Source organism: Solanum tuberosum, unplaced genomic scaffold (genome assembly GCF_000226075.1).
Source record: "Solanum tuberosum cultivar DM 1-3 516 R44 unplaced genomic scaffold, SolTub_3.0 scf00191, whole genome shotgun sequence".
Classification (NCBI taxonomy): Eukaryota; Viridiplantae; Streptophyta; class Magnoliopsida; order Solanales; family Solanaceae; genus Solanum; species Solanum tuberosum.
This window is the reverse complement of record NW_006239117.1, coordinates 725,312-752,661: the sequence shown is the minus strand read 5'-3', so window position 1 is coordinate 752,661 and position 27,350 is coordinate 725,312. Positions and strand designations below refer to the sequence as shown.

At 36.7% G+C, this 27,350-nt stretch overlaps 2 protein-coding genes across 4 annotated transcripts; both read left to right on the top strand.

Moving 5' to 3' along the window:
* Window positions 1-564: 564 nt before the first annotated feature.
* Window positions 565-16,592, top strand: LOC102588054 (DDB1- and CUL4-associated factor homolog 1). The gene is made up of 14 exons (XM_006355158.2): window positions 565-997; window positions 7,711-7,792; window positions 7,896-8,012; window positions 8,100-8,278; window positions 8,365-9,247; window positions 9,328-9,425; window positions 9,555-9,975; window positions 10,106-10,702; window positions 10,786-10,965; window positions 11,042-11,614; window positions 12,660-12,770; window positions 13,723-13,841; window positions 13,940-15,533; window positions 15,675-16,592. Exons 1-14 carry the CDS (start codon window positions 741-743, stop codon window positions 16,356-16,358), a joined length of 5,895 nt encoding a protein of 1,964 aa, XP_006355220.1. The 5' UTR covers window positions 565-740; the 3' UTR covers window positions 16,359-16,592.
* A 944-nt stretch (window positions 16,593-17,536) lies between these two features.
* LOC102587734 (probable N-acetylglucosaminyl-phosphatidylinositol de-N-acetylase) lies at window positions 17,537-27,146 on the top strand. 3 transcript variants are annotated; one of them, XM_006355157.2, is made up of 12 exons: window positions 17,537-17,624; window positions 18,933-19,016; window positions 19,354-19,506; window positions 19,690-19,750; window positions 21,982-22,052; window positions 22,459-22,523; window positions 22,699-22,743; window positions 22,822-22,902; window positions 24,830-24,897; window positions 25,767-25,815; window positions 26,111-26,271; window positions 26,665-27,146. In XM_006355157.2, the coding sequence occupies exons 3-12, from the start codon at window positions 19,398-19,400 to the stop codon at window positions 26,729-26,731; spliced, it is 777 nt and encodes a 258-aa protein (XP_006355219.1). In that variant the 5' UTR covers window positions 17,537-17,624; window positions 18,933-19,016; window positions 19,354-19,397; the 3' UTR covers window positions 26,732-27,146. The 3 variants fall into 3 exon arrangements, with proteins under 3 accessions (XP_006355219.1, XP_015167718.1, XP_015167720.1); XM_015312232.1 differs by having other exon boundaries at window positions 26,111-27,146; XM_015312234.1 differs by having other exon boundaries at window positions 19,342-19,506; window positions 26,111-27,146.
* Window positions 27,147-27,350: the final 204 nt, after the last annotated feature.

Below are 27,350 nucleotides of genomic sequence, written 5' to 3'. Positions count from 1 at the left end.
ATATATATATATATATATATATATATATATATACTCTCTGATGATATCTATATACTCTGATAGTATCAAACAGTAATTGAACCGTTTTTTTACTGAAACACTGTCTCTTTTTCCTTGATGCCAGCAGAGAATTCATATACTCTAATGATATCAAGGAACAACTGAATAGTAATTTCACTGAAACATTGCTTCTTCCTCTTTGATATAATCAGAATATATAAATACTTATCAAAGTATATATAAAAAACTTTGATGGTATCAGTGAATTAGTAGTTAGAAATAAGGGGTATGAAAGTAAAAGAGTATTAGCTGGTAAATAATTTCTCTTTTTGGGTACACGTATTTTTTTAAAAAAACTTATTAACAAAAGCTTCTCATTTTCAACTTGTAGGATTAAAATTTTAAAAGTGGCCATGACTATATTTACCCTTTAATGGCCAATTAGTGAACTTCACCCTTTGGGGTTTGCTGTTAAAACTTCATTGGGCTTTTCATTCGGGTCGGGTCATGAATTTGTCGGGTCGAACGATTCTTCGAGACTCCACTTTCCTTCTTCGCTGTTTTCACACATATAACACAAAAGCATGGAGGCGTGGGTTTTTTTTCTACTCTCTCTCTAGAGCATTTGTATTTGCAGAATTACTTCAAACCTAACGCGAACACTTTCTCTCTCTACATATCTGAAAAACCCTAGTTTATTTTTTTTTGAATTTTTTGGTGATTTTTATTTGAGTAGTAATATGGAGGAGGAGCCGCAACAACAATCATTGGCGGCGGAGGGGGAAGAGGAGCGGCAGACGGAGACGGCTCCAACGGAGGAACATGAGGAAGAAGGAGAAGAAGCGGGAGGTGGAGAGGAAGATGAAGAAGAGGCGGAAAATGAAGGGTTGATCATTAAGGCACAAGCGTTAATGGAGAAGATAACTGCCTTGCCTGATAACCCTAACCCAAATACTATCCATGCTCTTTCTTCTATTTTTGAAACCCAAGAAGCTAGGTACAGTTTCTTTTTGTTGATAAAGTAATAATTTAGTGATACTGGGATTCTAACTCAAGAGTCCAGGTATATAATGGTTATATATATATGCCTTGAGCTGGAATTCACTTTCTTTTTCATTTGTTGATTTTTTTGGGGATTTCGAACTGTGTGGTCTAAGTGAAGTGAATTTTGTGTTATATTTGGGTTGAAGTATGATTTTGTGGGTTTTTGGGATTATATTTCCACACAAGAAAGGTGTGGCCTAGTGGTCAATGAAGTGGTTGAGAACTTGGCGTCTCAGGTTTAAATCGCAGCTGAGACAAAAAACACTAGGTGATTCTTCTCATTTGTTCTAGCCTTGATAAACAAAGTTACGTGATACCTATTGCTGGTGGGAGGTGGCACGTATCCGGGGAATTAGTGGAGGTGCGCAAAAACGGGTCCGGACACCACAGTCATCAGAAAAAAGAAAAAAAAAGAAAGTATTCTACTCTGCAATGTTTGTCTATTGATCATAAGTATGCTGTTACTATGTGCATTTTGGAGTATTTCAGTCCTTAGATAAATAATAGCAGCGTAGTTGAATTCTGTTAATATGTATGCTGGTCTCTCTCTCTTTTTTTTTTGTTCTGATGAATTTTTCCTAGTTAAAAATGTAGTAACATGTGGCTTATTGGTAGTGTTTGGGTGTGTGGGGGTGGATGTCGTGAATTATGGGTGTGCCTTTGCTAGTTTATCTTTTTTATAGTTATAATTAACTGTGGATACTGGTTCCATATAATTTTATTTAGTTTTAATGTTTCTGGTCTTGGTTGTGAAAAGATAAGGGTGTATTGGGTTCTTGGTGCATCATGTCTTCTATATTGGCGTGAAATAGTACACTTACATCTTTGTGACACCATTGTGCTATTTGGAAAAGGTCAATTATAAAATTCTGCCTCTCTCAGTACTTCCCCTCTATCCTCAACAGAGCCCTCCTTCCTCTGATTAGAAGACCAAATCTGTTTCCCAGAGAACATTTTTTTTTCTCGCATTTTGTATATCCTGATGATGAATATTTTACTACAATTGTCCCTCCCATATTAGACTGCAGCTTTTGGATTCTGTTTCCATCACTACCAGTTAATTGGTTGGGATTAACAGCCTGACCAAACTCCAAAGAATAAGATAGAAAGAAGAGTTCTTGCCTACAACTACATGCCTATCAATAGCCATACTTGGAGTTGAGATAATTGCATAGGCATAGGGGAGCTGGGCGCATATATCAAAAGCCCAATGCCAAATTTGGGAAACCACTATCTGTGCATGTATTTTCAGCCTAGATTGACAAATCTTTTGCTTCTTGGGTGGTGTCAGAAAAATGGTGCTTGCGTTGCGGGAGACTAAGTTGCTCGGACTCTTCACTTTTGGTGCCACACCCGTGTCTACACGACATGGGTGTGGGATCCGTGTCTGATTTGGTCAACCTAGTTTGGGTACTTTGACCAAAATCAATGGGGAAAATTTGGACAATTTTAATGATTCCTGTAATCAATACAAAAGCTAAGGTGAAATTGAAGGAAATGGAATACCTTTATATAGAAATTTATATGCTACTCCTTTTCCTTTGATCTCCTTTCGGGATTCTCCTCAAGTTCTCCACATAATATCACATAATTTAGGTTTTATAACTCTATTTTTAGATATTTTAATTATTTTTAGGCGAATCCCCGCATCCGTATCCATACATGGATCCATATCCCCGAATCTTAAAAATTAGATCATGAAGGATCCTACCTTTAGATGTGCATCGGTATCGGGCACCTGCACCCGAGTCCGAGCAACTTAGGCGGGAGATGCTTGCCCTGGACGCAGGGGTGTGAGAACCAATCCAAGTGAACTCAGACATCATTTTATTTGTTAACCAAACATTTTTAATTCAATCAATTTGTATATCCATATTAAAATGGAGCTTGAAGAGATGAATGTACTTTTACTAGAAGTGTACCTCCATACCAGGGTGCAACTTTTGGATCTTTACCAAGTTATGAACTCAGACATCATTTGTTCACCAGTTACAAAATTATGTTGTCAACATAGTAACCGTTTCAGGACTGGTTAGATTCTTACTTCCCCTACGAATTATCTTCTTTGCCTCGAGTCCAAGTCAGAGATTTGGAGTTATACCTTTATTATTTTTTAATCAACAAGTTGAACTGCACCTAATTGCCTTAACTATCGTATGGGTTGTGTACATTCTCTACATTTCGTTCTATTGACATCTCTGGAAGTTCTTACAGAGCATCTAACATGTGGAATTCGAAACCTAGGCGGTACATTGAAAGATCACCGTAACATTTTGTCAAAATTTCTATATCTTATGGTATTGTGTAGGGGTGTCAAATGGGTGGGCTGAGTTGAAATTAGAGATATTAAAATGGGTTGAAATAAAAATCGGTTTGGGTTAAGCCTGCCCAAGTTTACTTTGGGCTCAAATGGATTGAACTCAAATGGGACAAAAAATTGGGTTGGGTCATGACCCGCCCAATTTGACTCGCTTAATCTCAATAATTTTTACATATTGTTATTTTACTTTTGTAACCACAATTTGAATTTCAACTCAAGAAAATAAAAAAAAGTTACAAATGAAAGATAAATCTTAGAAGATATAAATTAGATCAATGCCAATAAAGAATTTTAAAACGGGTTGAAATTGGAGATTAAATTGGGCTCAATTGAAGATACTTTTAAAATGGGTTGAGATTGAACCCAATTCAAATTATCTTGATCCCAACCCATAAAATTCAGGGCGGGTTGGAGGGGTTACCTATATTTGGGCGGGTTACCTATATTTGAACTCATTTTTACACCCCTAATACCAGTGGCGGAGCCACCTTAGAGTTAGGGGGTTCAGATGAACCTCCTTCGGTTAAAAATTATATTATTTATATATGGTTAAAATAATTTTTTAGGTATATATAGTAGATGTTGAACCCCCTTTGACTACTTTGTGTGTCTATTTTTTCAGATTTTGAACCCCCTTATTAAAAAGCCTGGCTCCACCATTGCCTAATACTGTGAGTAGATTGGTTGATATTTTTAATTTTTTCATATTGTATATTAGATGAGGCAAAAAGTTTGAGGATGTCAGAAATTAAGTTTCTAAATTATATTGACCATTGCTAAGAACTGGGTTTTTAAATTAGATTGAGAAAGAAAATTTGGAAGTGGATCTGAGTAAAGCATCAAATTTGCATTATCTATCTTATGTGGTTCCGTCCACTTTTCCTAGTTCCCGTGCCAAAACAAAATTCTTGATCAAAATTTGTAGTCACAAACGTGTACTCTCTTGATCTCATTTTATGTGACGTTGTTTGATTGGGCACACAATTTAAGAAAGAAAAAAAACCTTTTTGGAACTTGTGGTTTAAAACAAGCTATAAATATTTGCGTAGCTATTTCCTGATGCTGTTATTAATACCACTTATCTTATCGAAAAAAATAAAAATAAAAATAAAATATTTGCGTAGCTATAAATCATCTCATTAAGGGTAAAATGATAAGTTAAAAGTTAATTTATTTTTAAAATATAGAAAGGTATCATTCTATTCGTGATAAACTAAAAATGAAAGTGTATTACATGGATTGGAATAAAGGGACTGTTTGGAGAAATTTCGCACCCAAGGGTGTGCCCTAGTTGTCAATGAAGTAGGTTGGAAACCATGAGGTACCAGGTTCAACTCTGCAGGGGCAAATATCACGAGGTTGGTTCTTCCATCTGTCAAAGCCTTAGTGGACATAGTTACTCAATACTTGTGTTGGTGGGGGATAGCCGGTACCCCATGAAATTGGTTGAGGTGCGCGCAAGTTGATATCACGGTTATTGAAATAAATTATATCCGAGACATTTCAATAATGGAACTTGGATACTTGGTGGATATATAGAAGTAATGTTACCTTTATAAAAAAAAACGAAAAGAAAGGCCTATGTTGCTACGCCACTTTTGGAAAATAAACCATCGTTTCTTGTCATTGAGTGAATTTTCCAATTGCTCAAAGTACAATCCTATTGGTTTTATGATAGTGAAAAGGGTCCTATGAAGTCAAACCAGTTGCCCTTTGCTAAATTATGAGCTTCTTTCACTCTTGTGTATTTCAAACCTGCTTTGAAAATGCTTTTCTTGAGTCGAAGATCTATCAGAAACAATATCTCTACCTCACACAAGGTAGAGGTATGATCTGAGTACGCTATACCCTCCCCAGACCCCCACTTGGGTATGTTATTGAATTCAAATTTAAAAATTGGTTTTACATAAGGGAGAAGGGTCAAAAATACCCCTCAACTTTGTTTTATTGTTTGACTATACCCTTACCGTTAAAACGAAGTTATTTTTGCCCCTGCCGTCTACAAACTCATCACATTTACCCCTCAATTGGATGGAAACCCCCAAATCAACAAAAATAACCCGATTTACTTAAATTAACCAATTTTAACCCGATTCCGATCCATCTAATAGATGACCCGCTTTGTTCATCTTCATCTTGAGATCAAGGCAAAAAACAATGGAGGAAAATACATTTTCAAAGACATGAATAACATTTTCATAACCTAATGGGATTAAGTAAATACAAGTAAGTAAGCCTAAAACCTCAACTTCCCCAACCTTCCTACTTCCCAGACGATTAAACCCATCGTCGCCGTAATCACTGTTCCGGCACCATTACAAAGCCCAAGCAATTCAGTCAGAAGCTTTTATGTCATAATCATGAGATGTTTCAATCGATTTATTTCTAATTCTCTGTATCACCGTTCCAGAACTATTTCCACATATCTAACACCTTATGTGCATTCACAATTCCACAGTCCAAGATTCAAAAAAATTCTGAAACCCATTTCTACAGCTTTACTAAACCGTTATTAGTTCAAATTTCACAACATCAGCTCACGAATCAAAGTTGGCTCCATCAAGGAGAGTATTAAAATTCTGAAACCCATTTCTACAGCTTTACTAAACCGTTATTAGTTCAAATTTCACAACATCAGCTCACGAATCAAAGTTGGCTCCATCAGGGAGAGTATCAGCGATAGTTAATGAGATTTCGAATTTAACTTTGCTGGAAGTATCAGATTTAGGGCAGGTTCTAAGGAAGAGAATGGGGTATTGAAGAGATGCCTGTAATGGCATAATGATGCCCGAGACGTGAGCTGCGGAAAAGACGGAAAAGAAGGCAAAGAAGAATGTTTGATTTGAAGCTCAAGGAAGTGATGAAGATGAACAGTAGGAAGTAGGAAATAGGGAGACAGATAAATTAGGTTAAAAATGAAGATGAACATAGGTGGGTTGTATCATTTGATGGGTCAAGTCGGGTTAAAATTGGTTAATTTAAGTAAATCGGGTTATTTTTGTTGATTTGGGGGTTTCCATCCAATTGAGGGGTAAATGTGATGAGTTTGTAGACGGCAGGGGCAAAAATAACTTCGTTTTAACGGTAAGGGTATAGTCAAACAATAAAACAAAGTTGAGGGGTATTTTTGACCCTTCTCCCTTATGTAAAACCAATTTTTAAATTTGAATTCAATAACATACCCAAGTGGGGGTCTGGGGAGGGTATAGCGTACTCAGATCATACCTCTACCTTGTGTGAGGTAGAGATATTGTTTCTGATAGATCTTCGACTCAAGAAAAGCATTTTCAAAGCAGGTTTGAAATACACAAGAGTGAAAGAAGCTCTAATGAAAATATTATAGATTTGAAGTAAAAACAATAATCATAACTACCAGTACTTACCGGATAATATTGGGTTCTATGTGACGATTGGGATGAACTTTTAGTTTCTTGCTTAACTGGTCGGTCTGAATGATATTTCTTGATCTTGAAGTTTTTGATTCTTTTTTTTTAATTTCTGTGTAAAGGTTTTAGGTTTACTTCATTAAAGGACCTGAGCACTCGTACACATCAGTAATTAAGGGAACAGGGGATGGGGAACTAGTTCAATTGCATTTTTAGTATAGTTTCTCCCAGTGTCCATTTTGTGATGAAGAATGCAATTTTTTGGTGTGTGTGAATCTTGCCTTGATGACGGTTTTGTATTAGTGCTGCATATTATTCATGATTCTTAGTTGTTGCGATGTTTAAGATTATGTGGATTATGTTTGTTAGAAACTGCTGTAAATCTCGCTGTAAATCTCTTTCATGTTGCATGTTGTGTTTGGTGCCAGCAAATTGAAAGGTAGAGAGCTATTTTATTTCAACACAGTTTTAAGATGGGTATCAAGAAGTTATCACATAGTAATTTTATTATTATATGTAGTGGGATACTACTGAAGTGTTAAGTAGGGTGAAGTTTTGTATATGTATAAGCATGAGGAGTATGCTGGTATGAAACATCTGTGTACATCAAGTTAGTTCTCACAGGTTTTGAAGAGTTCGAGCAACACAGCTCTACATTATTACACCGTGCTAAATGACATTAAGAATCATTCTCTACAATTGCCTCTTTTTTGTTCTTCTTTGTTATCAGATTCAAATTCCAAGTCAGTACCTTCCAACGACTGTTCCCTTCTTGGGAAATTTTGAAAAAAACATGATAATTGAGTTTAGTCAACAGCAACAACGTGGGGCTTGGTCTTGTTTCTTGTTTGCATTATTCATAGACATTAATTTCTCGTCAGATAGGTGAAACAAATCAGTGCTTTGTCTCACTGGATTAAACAAGACAAATGACATATCTGTTCACTCTTTCAAGTGCAGCTACATGGAAGAGAGTGGTCATTCTGCTCCTAATAATGGACGATCTTCCCATAATGTTGGACGGCTAGGGAACCTTATCCGGGTAGCTTTAGAATCTCTTACTTTACTACTTTGATTTTTTTTTTCTGTACATATACTGAGTGTCGCAGTATTAACTACTCACTTCCCATCATCTCTCCTTGCAGGACAATGATGAATTTTTTGAACTGATATCTTCAAAGTTCCTATCTGAGAGGAGATATTCAGTTTCTGTGAAGGCTGCTGCTGCAAGGCTGCTTTTTAGCTGTTCACTAACATGGATGGTAGAGTTCTATACTTGATTATTTTATTTAAAATTTTTCTTGGTCATGGTTATTCGTGTAGATTAATTCATTGCAAATGGAATCCAGTATCCACATGTTTTTGAAGACCCTGTGCTGGAAAATTTAAAAAGCTGGACAACGGACGACACAACCAGATTGTCTGGTGATGATCATTATTGGAAGCATGAGTCAGGTGATCGGAGGTCCTCTGATTCTGAGATGCTGAAGACCTACTCTACTGGACTTCTTGCTGTATGTTTGGCAAGGTATGCTCTTAGGCCCATACCTTTTGTTGGTTATATAACACATCTCCTGTTGCAAATTTATTCATTTTTTGCTCTATTGATGGTAGTGGTGGTCAAGTAGTCGAAGATGTATTAACATCTGGGCTCCCAGCAAAACTTATGCACTATCTTCGGATTAGAATTTTGGGGGAGACCACCACAAGCCAAAGAGATGCAACATCTTTGTTGGATGGCAAAGCATCATCTACAGGTACTGGTGTGAGAGCTAGAGAGGAATGTAGAAGTAGATTCCGGCAAGTTGCCGAAAGTTCTCATTTGGATATCCCCAGAGTAGCGGAAGATGGACTTCATGGTGATCAAGTTCTGGATAAGGATCGCGATAGAAGTGCCAGTAGGCATATGCGTGGGGATGAACTTTGGACAGATGAAGAGCCACCTGATTCTATGGCTGTGGATGATGATAATTATCAGGCAGATGGAGATGGTGAAGAAAGATGGCATATTAGAGATTTACGTGACGGAAAGGCAAAGCCTGGTAACAGATCCGTAAGGGAAGACGAACATGATGAGAGTTCTAGAGATGATTTGTCAAGACGCAGGGTGAATCGTGGGTGGACAAGACACAGAGGACGGGGAAGGGTGACTGAGGGTGTTCCGGATAATGAAGCAGCTTTGACCTCTCCAGGGTCTGCTAGTAGATTGAGTGGGCAATCTCGCAGCAGAAATTTAACCCGGAATCAAGAATTAAGAAGAGCACCTGATAACAAGAAGAATTTGAGTAGGACATATGTTGATGGTTTTGTGATGGAGAGGGATGAAAATGATGAATGTTTCCGGGAATGTAAAGTCGGCTCCAAGGATATCACAGATCTAGTGAAGAAAGCTGTTGGAGCTGCTGAAACAGAAGCAAAAACAGCTAATGCTCCAGCTGAAGCTGTTAAAGCAGCTGGTGATGCTGCTGCAGAAGTAGTCAAGAGTGCTGCTTTTGAGGTTGGTCTTCACTTCTTATCCAGTTTATATTGATGTTTATCTTAAGACCATCTCATTTCTATGTTATCTCTGTATCTCAGGAATTTAAGAAGTCAAATGATGAGGAGGCTGCAGTTTTGGCTGCTTCAAAAGCTGCATCTACAGTCATTGATGCTGCTATTGCTGTTGAAGTTTCAAGGTTGGTGTGTCATTTTTTATATGAGCGATCCTCGATTGATGACTGGGAAGACATTTTATTTTGCATTCATCTGCTACTTTCTGTTGATTTACAGTTAATTTATATTAATGTGGTGCTGATATATTGTAGGAGTGCTATTTCTGAAGGTGAATCACAAGATATAAAAGCAACAGCGCAAGAAGCAAATGAGGATGTTGATGAATTCTTCATTCTGGATAATGACTCTCTTGCAAAGTTGCGAGAGAAGTTCTGCATCCAGTGTCTTATTATTTTGGGAGAGTATGTTGAAGTTCTTGGTCCTGTGTTGCACGAAAAAGGAGTAGACGTGTGTATTGGGCTACTGCAACGTAATTCCAAGCATAAAGAGGGGTGCAAACTTTCACTTCTTTTGCCTGATGTTCTGAAGCTGATCTGTGCTTTGGCTGCACATCGGAAATTTGCTGCAGTATTTGTGGATCGTGGCGGCATGCAAAAATTGCTTGCTGCCCCAAGAGCTCCTCAGACTTTTTGTGGCCTTTCTTCATGCTTATTCGCTATAGGGTCAATTCAGGTAACTGTCTCTCTCCATTTTTCTACTCCTTTTAGTGTTATAATTTGGTTGTGTACCTTAAATCTTGATTCATTGTGGTTCTTGAAATTTTAGTTGCTGACTCAATAACTTCGGAAAATTGATTTCACAGGGAATAATGGAACGTGTTTGTACTCTTCCTTCAAGCATTATCCATCAGGTGGTTGAGTTGGCGCTTCAGCTTCTTGAATGTCCTCAAGATCTAGCCAGAAAAAATTCTGCCTTATTTTTTGCGGCTGCATTTGTTTTCAGAGCTGTCGTAGACGCTTTTGATGCTCAGGATGGTTTACAGAAAATGCTTAATCTCTTGCAAGATGCTGCATTAGTGAGGTCTGGAGCTTCTTCGGGGGCATTAACTGCTTCAGGGTCATTACGGAGTGACAGATTACCACCAGAGGTGCTGACTGCTTCTGAAAAGCAGATAGCATATCACACATGTGTCGCACTTCGACAGTACTTCAGAGCACATCTTCTCTTACTGGTGGATTCAATTCGCCCTAATAAAAGTGTTCGCAGTGCTGGACGAAATATCCCAAGTGTTAGGGCTGCGTCTAAGCCTCTTGACATTAGTAATGAGGCTATGGATGCAGTTTTCCGTTTAATCCAGAAAGATCGGAGACTTGGTCCTGCAGCTGTTAGAGCCCGCTGGCCTGTAGTTGACAAGTTTTTAAATTGCAATGGGCATATTACAATGTTGGAATTATGTCAGGTAGTACATACTTTTATAAATTGTTCATTCTTTCTACCTGCATTTGCTTTCTGGTTTACTTGCTATTTTTTTTTCAAATGTAGGCTCCACCTGTTGAGCGTTATTTGCATGACTTGCTTCAGTATGCTCTTGGTGTACTTCATATCGTCACTTTAGTACCTTACAGCCGTAAACTTATCGTAAATGCAACATTAAGCAATGATCGTGTGGGTATAGCTGTTATATTGGATGCAGCTAACAGTGCCGGTTATGTAGAACCTGAGGTATGATCTTAATACACTTTTCATTCTCTCGTTGTAGCTATTCAGATGCTTATCCATTTATTTTTGATGTTGGTAGATTGTTGAAGCAGCATTGAATGTGTTAGTTTGTCTCGTGTGTCCTCCACCTTCAATCAGCAATAAACCATCTGTATCTACACAAGCACAGCAAACCAATGCTGTCCAATCTGCAAATACTCCTGGTGTGGATACCAGAGACCGGAACGAGACCAGGGACAGAAATGCAGAGCGGTTTCTTCCAGATCGAGCTGTTAATATCTCCAGTCAGAATGAAAATAGAGAATCTACTTTATCAGACCGTGGAAGCACAGCAGTTCCTGGCACATCTGCGGTCAGTGGCACTTCTCAAGGGCCTGTGTCTACAGTGACATCAGGATTAGTTGGAGACCGAAGAATATCACTAGGTGTAGGAGCTGGTTGTGCTGGCCTTGCTGCTCAACTTGAACAATGTTACCGTCAAGCGAGAGAAGCTGTTCGGGCAAACAATGGTATTAAGGTCCTCCTGCAGCTCCTCCAGCCACGGATAGTTACTCCTCCAGCTGCAATTGACTGTCTTCGTGCTCTTGCTTGCCGAGTACTTCTTGGTTTGGCAAGAGATGATACAATTGCACATATATTAACAAAACTTCAGGTAGGTTGGTCTGACATCATAATTGCTGTTTCCTGCATGGTTGACATTGTTGATTTTAAGGGTCGGTGTGATAACTGGTTTATGTGATTTTTGCTGCAGTCATTGATTCTAACATTTTTTTCACCTTTGATGTTTCTTGAAATAGTTAAAAGGTTGATCCTATGTTGCAATTAGTCGTTAGAGAAAATGTGAATACCAAAAATGTTTATATGCCACGTGCTTATAAATTAAAATCAGCCAAAAGACATTGGATGTCACCCCTAACTTATGGTTTATAGCTTGTAAGCACTTTTGGTTTGATCAAACTTTTACTATGTTATCCCTAATAAATACTCTTCGTAAGCATAACTTCTAATTATATCTCTATTCTATTTGCATTATTAGTTCTTTTTTTAATGTAAAGATACTTTCAAATCTATCTTTTTGTAAATAGATTTAAGGATATTTTAGTCATCTGTTAAGATGTTTTTGTCATTTTAACAGATAAACCACTGAGCTTTTTCCCACACAAACTAGCTGCTTACTATTATTTCAGGGCGTCTCTTAAAGCACCTAACTATTTATTTATAAAATCAGCTTCAACACCTAAAAAGCTAAAAGTGTTCTTCAACGAGGTATATTCATCAACTGCTTTTAATGAAAGCTAAATCCAAATGAGCTCTTAGTTTCATCAACTGCTCTTACTTCAACAAGGTATATTCAACACCTTTTCAGATTTTTCAGGATATCTGTGCTGCTTTATTGTTATTCGTTGTTTTCCTCGTTTCCAGGGGGATATGCTAGTGAGTGACTTGATCCTAAAGCATTTTTGGTTTTTACCTACTTCTGTATTGCAGCTAGTGCAGATCTGAATTATGTAGTAATGTAGTTAAACCGAGTAGAACGAACATTTAACATTTTTTCTAAGTTTTTCTTGAACTTTAAAATCAATTTATCCAAGACTCAATGTGGATGACCATTTATGCGATATCAGTTTGAAAGATTTGGTCTTTTGGTGCTGGATGTTCAGATATACTTTTAATATATTGTTCTTTTTGTGGTCTAGGTTGGGAAAAAGTTGTCAGAACTCATACGAGATTCAGGAAATCAGACTCCTGGCAGTGAACAGAACCGGTGGCAAGCAGAACTTGCACAGGTGGCTATTGAGCTTATTGGGGTAAGAAAACAGTACCTATTTCTTTCTCTGTATAATTTCTTAATACGCGGAGTGAAAAAAGGGGGCTTGGGTAGAAGTTGGATGATACTTTTTATTTTGATGATCTCTTTGGGGCAAAGGAAGACGAGGGATTAAGGGACTAAGGGGAGGGGTGCATTTTCACTGGTTTTCTGCTGTGTTCAAAGCAAAGAAATGAGACAATCATTTTGATGATCTCTTTGGATGAAGGGAAATGGGAGGGGAAAGAGAAGTAACTGTTTTATTCCTGTAATTCAGCATTTCGACTTCTCCACATCTGGATTTCGTTTTGTAAGGTCTCAAGTGTTAATCTTATTAAGGAAATTTCCCCCTCCATTCTTAACTCTTTGTTAAGCCATGCTTTCTTCATGACTATATGTGATTATGTGCATTACACTAATAATTTTGAAGAATAGATCTATAATCTCTAATGCTGGCTTACTTTACACACACACACACACTTGTTAAGTACCATTTTCACGCTGAATAAGGTATCTGGTTTGATTAGCAAGCAAATGGTGAGGAGAAAAGTGAATAGATTATTGTTGGTTTTAGATAGAAAAGTGTTAGTATTTTTGAAATTTAAAGAGGCTGATTAGTTGTTATATAACATGTACCACTTTTAAAAAAAACAGAGGTTGATCATATCATAACTGCACATTATGATATGATCATCATCATTATCATAATGTGCAGTTGTATCAGTTCATTTCAGTTTAATTTTTGGAGAAAGGGAAGTTTTCGACCTAAGGATCAGAATTAAGTACATATCATGACAAAAACAAAAGAGTAGGTCAAGGCATTTGGGATGACAACAGTTTATTAGGTTGCTTATACATTTATCTTTCTAGTGTACTCCGCAGAGTTGTCTTTCGCTCCTTTTCCTCTTTTGTTAATTTGCAGGTGTATGGGTTCTTTTTCAATTGTTTTGCAGGTTGTAACTAATTCGGGCCGTGCAAGTTCTCTGGCTGCCACAGATGCTGCGACCCCAACATTAAGGCGTATAGAGAGAGCTGCTATAGCTGCTGCTACTCCGATCACATATCATGCAAGGTAAATTGGCGTTTGCTCCAAATGTAAATTTGAGCAACATGGTTTTCTTCTTTTTACCTTATATACTAGTTTCTGACCTCCTTTATGTTCGAGTTCAGGGAACTTTTACTCCTCATCCATGAACACCTACAAGCTTCTGGTCTTACAGACACTGCAACTATGCTTCTTAAGGAGGCTCAGTTGACACCTTTGCCATCTTTAGCTGCTCCATCATCTCTGGCACATCAAACATCAGGGCAGGAGACATCGTCAGTTCAAATTCAGTGGCCATCTGGTCGTGCACCTAGAGGATTTTTGTCAGCTAAACCGAAACTTCCGTCATTGGATGAGGATGGCGGATTGAAATCTGAGTCAATTGTCTGTTCTTCAAGAAGGAAGCCGTTGGCCTTTTCGTCTTCGCGTAGTGTGTCCTCAAAATCTCTTCCTGTTGAAGTTTCTCCATCTACATCAGGCTGCAAATTCAGTAATTCGAAAAAGTGTGCCACACCTGTAGCTACATCAGAAACTCCATCACTATCTACAGTGAAATCTGGTGGAGATCCAGACATCATGTTTAAAACTCCCATTGTATTGCCAATGAAACGCAAGTTAACTGATCTGAAGGAAGGTGGATCAGTAGCATCAGTTAAGCGACTCAATACTGGTGAACATACAGTCAGATCTCCGGTTTGTGTCACTCCAAATTCGTTCCGTAGAAGTGGTCTACCATCAGATCCTAATGTGCCTTCAACACCAAATTCTACTTTGAGAGAGATCCATAATCGACCTGGCTCAAGTGCTTTTCCAACTGAAGGTGATGATACTCCTATGGTGTCGTCTTCTCAACATGGTCTTCTAAGTGACTCACAACCCTCAAATGCGGAGCGGTTGACCTTGGACTCTGTGGTTGTTCAGTACTTGAAGCACCAGCATCGCCAATGTCCTGCTCCCATCACAACGTTACCTCCTCTTTCGCTCTTGCACCCTCACGTCTGTCCTGAACCAAAACGAAGCCTTGATGCACCATCAAATGTGACATCACGGCTTAGTACTCGTGATTTTAGAAGTTTGAATGGTGGGACACACGGAAAGCGTAAGGATCGACAATTCGTCTACAGTAGATTTAGACCGTGGCGCACTTGCCGGGATGATGCTGGTGTCTTATTGACATGTGTCTCTTTTATGGGAGATTCTTCGCAAATTGCTGCTGGCACCCATTCTGGAGAGCTGAAAATATTTGACTCTAACAGCAGCAGTATCTTAGAAAGCTTCACCAGTCACCAGGCACCTTTAACACTTCTACAGTCCTACCTTTCTGTTGAGACACAGCTTCTCCTGTCTTCAAGTGCTCATGATGTGCGGTTATGGGATGCAACTTCTGTTTCAGCTGGGCCTAAGCATTCATTTGAAGGCTGTAAAGCTGCTCGATTTAGCAATTTCGGTACAACATTTGCTGCATTGTCTGCAGAGCAATCTCGGCGCGAGATTCTTCTGTATGACACTCAAACCTGCCAAATGGAACTGAAACTTACAGACACATCCAATATTCCTTCAGGCCGAGGACATATGTATTCCCTTGCACATTTTAGCCCATCAGATAATATGCTTCTCTGGAACGGTGTCTTATGGGATACTCGTGGTTCTGGCCCAATTCATCGTTTTGATCAATTTACCGACTATGGTGGCGGGGGCTTTCATCCTGCTGGCAATGAGGTAAAGACATTCCATTCATTTTCCTTTGGGTGGATAGTATTATAAGCCTGATGCTAAATCCTTTTTAACAATTTTTCATTTATTCTCACCTTTGTGGATCCTTGGTTTTACCTTTGCTGAAACTGTCATCTTTTTGGATAGGTCATCATAAATTCTGAGGTATGGGATTTGCGGAACTTCAGGCTTCTGCGAAGTGTACCGTCTTTGGACCAGACTGTAATAACATTTAATGCAAGTGGTGATGTGATATATGCCATCTTGAGAAGAAATCTTGAGGATGTCATGTCCGCATTCCAGACACGTCGTGTTAAACATCCTCTCTTTGCTGCTTTCCGTACGGTGGATGCTGTTAACTACTCTGACATTGCAACCATTCCAGTAGACCGTTGTGTACTTGACTTTGCGACGGAGCCAACTGATTCATTTGTTGGGCTGGTCACAATGGATGACCAAGATGAGATGTACTCTTCTGCTAGGGTGTATGAAATTGGTCGGAGGAGGCCAACTGAGGATGATTCAGACCCTGATGATGCTGAAAGTGAAGATGAGGATGAAGACGATGATGATGACATTGACGATGAAGCGATCCTTGGAACGGATCTTGATGGGGACGGTGAAAGCGATGCAGATGATTTGAGCAATGATGATGATAGTGTGAGTGAGCTTGATGACGAAGAAGATGAAGACGGAGACTTTATTGTAGATGGTGTGGACTTTGGTGGTGGAGGTATATTGGAGATTGTGACAGATGGTGAAGATGAAGATGACAGTGAGCTTGTTGAATCCTTTAGTAGTGGGGATGATGATGATGATGATCTGTTGTAGGTAAATGGCCTTGGCTTTCAATTTAGATGTAATCAATGGATATATTATCCTCTCATATAATTTGCTTGGCCAGTCTTTTAACATTTTTTTATGCATTTTAGGAAAGGGTTAAAGATTACCTTTTTCCTCTAGTTTTGAGTTCTTTTCCAGTTCTATTTTATGGCGAGGCTTTTTGTGCATATATGAGTCAGAAATGAAAGAGATTATGCTACAAGAAATCTCTTTATTTACCTATTTTAAAGCTTAACAGCCTCTCTGTTTTTTTTCCCTTCGGAGGTCCGACTAAATTCGGATTGCCCATTGGGGGTGGGACTTCCAACTGGTTTTTATCTTTACTTAGGACTCGAATTTGAAATCTCTAGTTAAGGATGAAGTAGTCCGATCGCTACAAACTCATGTTGGTTTAGTCTCTCTAGTTTTAAGTTGGGTTTCAGACACTTATATTTATGAAAAATTATTTATCATTTATTTAATACTTATATCTCTTAAATATAAATACACAACAGTTTACCCCTCCTTTTTGTTTAACTATATTGATTAAAATTTAATGTATTTTGTTGTATGTTTGGATTTAAATTAAATTAATGAACTCTTACCTAAACTCTTTTAAAATATTTAAAATCATTTATTTATCTGAATAAATGTAATTCTATAATAAATATCATATTTGTAATTTGACATTTTTGAAATATTGGTCAGATAAAATATTTTAAAATTCTTATACACACTTCATAAATGAATTTGTTGGAACATATAGTAGTTCTTTCTAAAATCGCTGCTTTGGAAAGCTATATTCAAAAACATATTTCTCAAAATAAGCAATTGGGTCCCTAGAAAATTGGTCAAACATACGATAATCATTTTCCATTTTTTATTCGGAAAAGGATCAAAATTATCCTCGAACTATTCGAAATAACTCATATATTCCCTTTAATTATGTTTAGGATCAAAACTATCCTTGCCGTCTATGTTTTGGACCACAAATATCCTTAAAACGTTATCTTTACAGACATGGCAGTCCAACATGACAAAAATACCCTCTTCTCAATAATGTTGCTCTGTACCGAGCAAATTATATTTTGAAATTTTAAATTTTACTATTATTATTTATAAAGTTATTTAATAATAAAATTAGTATTGAATGAAAATAATAATTTTGTCATAATTTGTTAAAATATGATAAAAAAAACAAACTCTTTTCTCTTTGATATTCCCGTCTTCTTCTCCAAAATTCCATCTCTCCATGGCCGATCCATGTTTGTTCAGGTAAGCTAATCACTCCTATTTCGTCATCTTTACAGTTAAATACACACTTGTCATTCTTCTCAAACGCATTAATAAAGCCTAATAATCTACACTTTGGAATCCATCTTACGTATATTTTCTGATTTGGTTTATGCTGTGTCCTTTTCAAATGCTGCTGCTGCTGCTGTATTGTGGTATATTGAGATTATTAAATACATGAAGATTTTCAAACCTTAGTAAACCCTGCAGGGATAATAATGTTATAATAAGGGAATTTGCATTGAAAAAGATGGATTCGTTTCAATTTAGTTATAGGTTAGTCTATCAACAAACCAGAAATTGAAGTAATTTAGTTATAGGTTAGTCTATCAACAAACCAGAAATTGAAGTAATTTAGTTATAGGTTAGTCTATCAACAAACCAGAAATTGAAGTAATTTAGTTATAGGTTAGTCTATCAACAAACCAGAAATTGAATTAATAGAACAAAAGTTATCCAAAATCGACCTAATTACCTTAAACTATTAGTAGACTCTGGGTAGAACCAAAATTTCATTAAGAGGTTCAAAAATATGAAAGCCAAGGGATTCAACATCTAATATATATACATTAAAAATATATTTTTTACCTTGTATCTACAATGTAATTTTCTGTTGGAAGGGGTTTGGATGACACTCCTTGCTCCTACCTAGCTCCGCCCTTGAGTAGAGTTTATGTCTCGTGTCTTCAAATCCTGGTCTGTTTGACCAGACTAAACTCCTGCACAGAAAAAGGAACAAGAAAAGCAAAACCAAAGAAAATAAATACAGATTTTTACAGCAATACATTCATGTACCAAAATTTAACTACAAACTCCTCAAACTCGCACGGTATTTCTGAACAGTTCCAATGCATATTGTAATAAACAAGGTTAATACACAAGAAGACAAAACCCAAACATCTTTTAGCATTTGCCGGAGTTAAAATAAATCAAACTCAATTATGCAAGTCAAAACTGAACACTTGAAAAGAGCAAATTATGTGTGGCGAAAAGAAAGTGGAACAAACATAGATGCAAATCTGAATCAAGATGCACAACATGAAGTGTTAATTCAATTAGTCTGCAAGTTAAAACGACTAACAAGGTTCAATTAGTCTTACAAGAACTTATATTGAAAATTTTCTTTTTGAAGAGCTAGTTTATCTGGTTGTTTGTACATTATGTCACTATATGAATGAGTTTATGTTAGCTTTTCCAATTATTTTTTTCCTTTTCTTTTTTCCTCTTTTAGAAAAAAGGTGTCTTTGAATCCGTAACATATTGATGTAAATAGGCTTAATATTTTTGCAGGGTTTGTAAACTGCACAATAAGATTGAACCAGTTCCAATTTCTGTGTACTAGATCCAACATCCTTGTTCTATAGAAGAAAATTGGTAAGTGTTCCTTTTATCTTTCGAAATGTAATAGTTATGGCTAATGATTAAAATTAAAGGATATAATTCCCTTATTAACTGTTATTTCTTTTAATGTTTTTTCATAGAAGAGGTGATATTCCTCTATTAAGATCACATCCCCAAAAAACCATTCTATTCTACTCTCTTTTGACAAGTATTGACAAAAAATGATTGAATGTAGAGATACTGATTATTGTAAGGTTTATTGTTGGTAGTCTCCATGATCTCCTTGAATTATTGATGTTTGATCTCTACTACTGGCTTCACTTGCCTATAATGGGTTTTAGTAATACAACTCATTTAGATTTTCATGCAGATACAACTCTGTGCTATCTGTAGTTCTGCTGGCAAAAAAATTAAATGGAGTGGCTAGTAATCATCATTACATTGGTTGTGCTGTGGGTGGCTTCACTCTTTAAAATTCTCCACGAATCTCTCTCTGCCTCACAAGCTGCAGTTTTAAATGATGGTATGGGTGACTTCTCAACAAAATGTCAATTCTCGTTTTCTTTTGTATTTACTGACTGCCTTGGTGTTGTTATGAATTATTCTCTTAGAATCTAAATACATGCATACATACAACTTTCCTATAGTGTTTGTTCCACAGCTAATTGCTTCCCTTCTTAATATGTATATTTTTTTTATGTTTCAGGTGGAGTTTTTCGCAAGAGAAATGTCTTATTGGTTATTGCCCATCCTGATGATGAGTCTATGTAAGGTTGAACATGTTAACTTTGAGTTGTTATTTGTTCATATCATTAATTTTCTGAGCAATGCAAACTTTTGAACTGCTATAGAGGGAGTTGCAGTCTAAGACACTTGGAACTATTGATGTTTGCGTAATCAAGACACAACTTCCAATGCAAGTGTTTACGATCGTACAATAGTATAGTAACACAACCAAGGGTTGGGGTCGAGTCCCAAGGGAGTGGGCTTGAGAATTAATAGAAAAATAAAATTAAGTTCTAATTAGTCATAGCTAAAAACATTATCGAATATAAACATGTTAAATCTAAGGGGTGATGCAAGCGTCAATTATCAATGAGGGTTTGTGACAAGTAAGCAAAAACAACAAAAATGCAAAGAGTACTAAGCAAGGAGAGGGGATTCTTGGGATGTGATAGGAATACGGGTTAGACTAGATCGTTGGGTACATGCTTTTGATAGTAATTTCGTTGAATATTTGTGACTAGGCTAGACTATAGTGGGGGTAAGCTTTCTCTTGAACAACTTACCCCGAATCAAATGGGTTCCTCCCGGACACCCACTTGCCGAAGAACAGCCTCCGCCTTAGCCCACTCACTCTCTCGAGCTGAGTGTGTGGGAGAAGGACTAGGGTTCACTCTCTCGAGCTGAACCTCATGTCGACCCACTCCCATCGGCCATCAATTTAGTAGTCTTACTTTTACGACCTCTCTCTCGAGCAAGCCGAAAACACAAAGGTGTAATCGTATTTGCAACTACAATTTCATTAAGTTCCAACACAACTACTAAACGAAATCACATCTAAACAACAAATAAACTATCAGCAAGCAACACCCAACAATTAATCTAACCCATATTCACATAATCACACCCCAAGAATTGGGGTTTTAGCTAGACATGTAAAAGAGAGAAATTTATACCAAAATGAGTTTGCATTCAAATGGGTATGAAGATTTTAGTCTCAAAACAAGTCAAGAGTGAAGAATCCAAGAGACCCAAACCAAAATTGTTGGAGTTGAAACCCTTTGAATCTTCAAGTTCTTCAAAACCCTCTCCAAACTTAGAACTCAAAAATCTATGTTAAAAATTATATATTAAAAATCTCATTTTAAGCTACAACTCTTAACGAGTATTTATAGTTTTCAAAAATCTGTGCTGCAGCGGATCATTCGGCATCGTTAGTCGAGATCGCCGATCAACTCGGCGATCCTCCCTTTGGTAGGTTTCATCGCCGTCTTGCTCTATCCTTCAGCATCGTCGTGTTTTGGATCATTGGGCGACATAGTACTGCTTCGCGGAACTGCACGGCGATACGCCGACTGCTTTTTTTCACCGCCGATTTGATCCTTTCCTTCCGGGCTTAGCACACTGGAACAAAAGGCGAGGATAAGACCTTTTGGCGACTCGCCGAATGGGTTCGGCGATACTCAGATCTTCATTTGTTCATTCTTTCAGCTGCCTTTAGTTCCTTTTTTGCTAAGTAGTGTCCATGCTTTCCCTCAAACTCCAAATACCTGAAACTTAAGGGTTTTCATCAGATATTGAGATAAAATTGCATTTGAGGATACTAATTCTATCAAAATATAGCCCTATATGAGTCCAATTTGTGGACTCATCAACTATACGTTAGTTTTGATCAAGATTATGAGAGCCCTATGTGTCGTTAGTTATACACTAACATAAAGTTGCTCAATCGAAACAAATTTTATCAGTCGAGCTCATAGTTGAACACATTCACAGAAGAATGAAGTCCATGGATTTGTATGTCCATCTTGAAACACGGTGGACTAGAAATTTGGTGGGCTAAACTATAAGATTCAATTATGACCCCTTTGTTAAATAAATTATTAAAGAACTGAATTATGAATTGTCTTCATATAAATTATGATTTCAATCCTTTTGTTTTGTTTTGTTAAGCATACGATGTCCTGATACATATGATACTTGAAAATCTATGACCTAATAAAATGCTATAACTTTCTTTTTCTAAATTTTATCAGATTTCCTTAACGCTTGTTCTAAGAGAAGCATCCTTTCCTGGATATTTTTCTTTGCAAATTGTGTTTAAAAGTAGTTGGTAACAAGGATCATAACTCTCGATGTCAGTTCCCACATATGCTACAATGACCTTTCAATGTTTGGGTAATCTTGTTATTAAGTAATCATTATTATATCTATTTGCTGAAAGCATTACTATTGTGAGATAATGACTTATGGTGCTTTTTACTCTATACTGTAGGTTCTTTACTCCAACCCTTAATTATTTGTCTTCGAGAGGATGTAATTTACACATATTATGCATGTCAACAGGTAAGACTTGTAGAATGTTTCAATTTTTGTTGCAGATGCTGAATATAAAAAAATTGTTTATGCCTAATTTTTGGGTGGCATGTGTATTTTGGTTGCCAGATATATTTCTCAAGACACAAAAAATAAATTTCAAATGAAAAGTTGATTTTTGAACTGGTTGAAATACTAAAGCAATTGATTTTTCTTAGAAGTATGATCCAATTCAAGCAGTGTTGTTAAGCCTGAGATTCGCTTTCTAAATTTGAACTATTGCAGTTCTTTTTAAGTGTAGAATGTTTAAATGATCAGAACGCAAATCACTTGAACTGTTCTTTAGCAAATCCTTATCCTAGATAACCAATAGTCTATCACTGATTCTAACTTTCAGTATATTTTTTCTGCTTTGTTGCATTGTACTGAAATATAGGTAATGCAGATGGTATGGGCAGTGTCAGAAAAGAAGAACTTTATTTAGCCTCGATTGTGCTTAAGGTGATGTGAAGATTAATGCTAGATCTGTGATCTTTTACGTTGGCTTTCATGTAAAACAATAACGGATTCCTTTATTTCTGCGAATTGCTATAACTGATTTTTTTGTAAAATGTTGGAGAAGCTAGTCAGATATGAGTCATTGATCTTTCTGTTCTCTATTAATTTACTCATGTAGGTTCCACAAAAGCAAGTGAAAGTCCTTGATCATCCAGATCTACAGGTATGCTGGCTGTATCAGAATGGTATATCTATATGTTCTAAATGTTTAAGCAGAGTTCTAATGCGTAGTTCTGACTAGGATGGTTTTGGCAAATCATGGAACTCTAAGTTATTGTCAAAGATTATCAAGGAGGAAATTGTCAATTGTGCAATTGATTTGGTAAGTGATTTCAGTTAATTATCTTGTTCAACTAAGATGGTCTTTCAGATAATCTTCAGTAGCTTCTGCTTCTTTGATCGCTTATTCAAGTTTCCTCCTGTTGATTTCATCGTATAAGCGGCTTTTCTACTTTGCTAGATTAAAATCTTGATCTGTAGTTTGTTTATTTGTTCATTTTAGTTTTTTTTTTTTTGGGCTAACTAACTGACTTTTATTAATCACCAAAGTATTGAATTGCATTGCTATAGCTTGCTACAACTTAGCAAAACTATTTCAACTTGCCACTTAAACTATGAGCTAATTAGAACAACAGAATCTAAAAAATGTAGCCATGGACTTCATATTGTATTCTAGGGGGAGCTCTAACACAAATAACATATATACAATCTCCTTAGCTATTGTTTCCCTTGCACGACTTCGTTTTTCAAATATTCTCATGTTTCTCTCATTCCCCAATGCATGAGTAATTTCAGAGTATACCATTTTATAGAGTTGAGCCTGCTTTGTCTTGCCCTTTGTTATTCTAATGATCCACTGAAGTGTTGTTCCCAGGTGGTAGGATCATACATTGGTCTCTGCATCCACTGTAGTACTCTATCCCATAGAGCTTTGGAGAAAGGACATTGTACAAATAGGTTCTCTCTGGATTCATCTTGTGTTTGGCACATGCTGCACTTGGTGTCGAACTGTCGATCACCATTCCTCATTTTAGTAACCTATCTGTGCTCAGTAGCTTCCCATGTATCTGTAGCCAGGTAGTAAATCTAGCCTTTGGTCTAGCTGGATTCATAAATATTAAGCATTTCCATGGAACCGTAGGTTTATCATCAATTAGCTGATTGTATACCTTTTGTATGACGCTCCTCTTAGAATCAAGTGAGTGTGACTGCATTGCAAAGGCCCTTGCTTCAAATATTTTCCTAATCATCCAACACGCTTGCTTTGGCACTTGGAGATTGCTCAGAAGTTGTCCTATTATGTAATAGGTGTGTACCCACCTAATCCACATCCTGTCTTCCTTATGCTCCAAATCCCAGTAGTTCTTTGTGATTGCAGCCTTATTCCAAAGGAGCAAATTAGTGATATTTATACCGCCCACACACGTTGGAGTGCATGCCTTTTCCCAAGCTACTTAGGCTTTCCGTGTGATGGTATTGCTTCCAGACCATAGGTAGCTTCTGCAATGTGCTTCAATTAGTTTCAACATTTTGGATGGTAGCATGAATATTTGTGCCCAATATGCTTGAATTCCAATTATAACAGTCTGAATCAGTTGCACCCTTCCTGCGTATGATAAGTTCCTAGCTGTCCATGAAGAATATACTTTTCATTATTCTGAATTTGATTTGATTTACCCCCTGCTTAATTGGAATTTATACGGAAGAATCCATTATTATGTCTTCATTGAGGCCTACCAATCTGGAATTTAAGCAGAGAACCCAATAGAATGGTTTACATATATCTTACCTGGTGTCTACCAAATATATCATGGACCTTTGAAACAAGTGCAAAATTTTAATGTGATAGACCGTTGTATTTATGCAGCTTTAATGTTCGGTATTATATAGGAAAGCCGGAACTTTCATAAAGAAAGATGGGGGTAACCTCATTTTGTTCCAAATTTAGGGAATGAGGCAGCGGTTGCCTATTTCATAGTTCATGTTGTAGACAATAAATTTTGCGTTTAGAAAATACTCAAGACTTTCAAATACTGTAATAAGTGTAGTATTTTATTTTAACACTGAATATTACAATCTCAATAATTCATATGATTCTTCTTTTCACAAATAAATTTGCAGTCACTTTTTCATTTTGTAATTTCTGTTTTTCCTTTGTGTTTTTATCCAAAATGTTGCCTTAGATTATTTGTGAGCAGAGGAAAATCTTATTATGTCACCTTTTCATCTCATGGACATTTGTTCTCCAGGTCATAACTTTTGATAATTATGGAGTCTCAGGTCACTGTAACCATCAAGATGTTCATCAAGGTGTACGGTAGGTTATTTGTCATATTCTGGTAGCCATTAGTAGTACTTTGCAAATGAAATTAGTCACCATATATTCTGGTTGTAATTGGATGTGCTCTTGCAGATGTTATAAACAGATTTGTTTAGTATAGACAGTGATATTTAATACTGGCAAAGTTTCAGAAATCATAATGATCCTATTTCTTTCTAGTTTGATATCTCTCTTATACTTGATTAAGTTTTTTGAACAGGCATCATTATGAGGGATTCTTTACTTTTCTTTGTTGAGTTTGTAATTGATTGACATGCCGATAACATGTTGTGTAAGTTGTATGACAAGGAAACGTTGATGAGTTGGACACTCCTTTGTAGATGTAAGCCTTCAAACTAAATCTTCTTCATGACTTAACAAACTAACTTAACCATAATTCTCCCGTTATTATAGCCATGTTTGTGTGTTTACTTTAGGTCCTATGACTTTTGGAGTCTGTTAGTCATATCAGAGATTTATATACCAGTAGAAAGTAGAAACTGTAAAGAATTCTAGTACTTCTTTTTCTTTTTTTACTTCTTGCTTAGAGTGACACGGTTAGTGAGGATTCATGTAACCGATTCCAACTTGGTTTTGGGATTGAGGTGTAATTGTTGTTGTAGCATATTCTTCCACTAGTCTTCTAAAATCTTTGGTAGTGAAACATGTAAGGCTTAGAATTAGTAGCTTTATTTTTAATTAAATTTCCTTGCAATATCTACTTTGTTTAACATTGAAGGCACACCACTATTTTATGTCTTTCAACTGCCCATGCTGTTGATAAAATTACTACTTTAACAATACAAATACCTTTCTACTTCCATACTTTGTAGCACATCTTGATAAAATAGTTTTTTCATTTGCAGAAAACTATTGCAAGATACTTCACATAAAGAAGTTGAAGCCTGGGAGCTTGTGAGTTCTTCCCTTGTCTCATTACCTTTGGCTCTACTTGTAGATTTTTATTTTAGTTTCTTGGGAATATCATAAAACAACTACGTCGATGTCTCACTTCCAAGCATGTTGGAGTTGACTATACAAATTTTACTGACCATGTCGTCCCTTATAACTTATAAGCTCATCTCATAGCTTGAAGAATTCAAATGTTCATTGGTTTTGCATTTCTATGACTATGTTTGGAATCTTTGCCTATATATCACAATTTTACGGTTTAAGTTTTTGACTGGAGGCTGTGATTAATCATTTTCAGGTTAGCACTAACATATTGCGCAAGTACAGTGGACCAGTTGACATATGGCTGTCCCTTCTATCTGCTAAGTTCCATTTAAGCGGAGTAAGGCATTGCTTGCTAAATGAACATCCCAGAAGGAGCTTAGCTGCAATGGCTCAGCACAAGAGCCAGTGGGTTTGGTATGTAATACCTTTGCTATATTATCTTGCTTACGATGGTACACGTATAAAAAAGTCCGAAAAAAAGAAACAAAGGAAGGGTCATTTCAATCTCAGCTTCGCTTTCCAGACATTCATTTCCTTCTTCTTTGGGGAGTAGTGGTTTATTCCATTATGGAAGGGAGAAGATAAATCAAATATAAAGTAAATGATCTGTAAGACACATCCAGCCCTCTAGATTGCAAGCCATCACACTGTTGTCCTTGATGTATTGCTTTCAGTAAAAAAGTAGTTGCTGATATCACTCGATCTTGGGACTAAGACATCGGTATTTAGCCAGATGAGTCTTCCCAAAAACATTTTATCCACACACATTACATGTTTTATAACTATCTTTTGGTTTGCCTTTTTCAGGTTTCGTAAGCTATTTGTTTCTTTCTCAAGTTACACATATGTTAACTGCCTTAAGAAGATCAATTAGATACATATAAGGTTATTGGTTCCTCAAGACACTTGATCAACTTGATGTTGGTTCAGCAATGAGAACAGTAGGTAAAATCACTGAGTCGATCAGTTCCGCATCTCAGAAGCTTTAGAAAGTGAAGGCAGTGTTAGAATTATTGGTAATTGCAGAAATAGTTGGTCCATCACCCAGTGTCCAGTACTCGCATTGGGGCTTGACTTCATGCTCGTTTTTTTTTAATATTATTTATTAAGTAATAAGTGCTTTTGTTTTGGTGAATAATATAGTTTTGGCACACAGCCAGTTAATTATAGACTAGTTCCCATTCTAATTCTCTTCTATTTTTTGGTTCCTCTTTTGAACAACATTGCTGGACTTTTGAAAATGTAACATTTTTGTGTGATTTACATGAATGACCTTGAACTTTTGACCCCACTTGCTCCAAGAAGTTTAACAAGTTTTATCTCATAAATGGAACTTTTGATTTTTTATCTTGAATTTGCCTGTGGGATAAGATGCGATCAAAAGTTCAAGATCCATCATTTTCAAGGTTATTGAGTAATATTTTGAAGGAGCGATTACAAATTGAGGAAGAGAAATGTAATGTTTAGTAGTAAACACATTTAAATATTTGTTT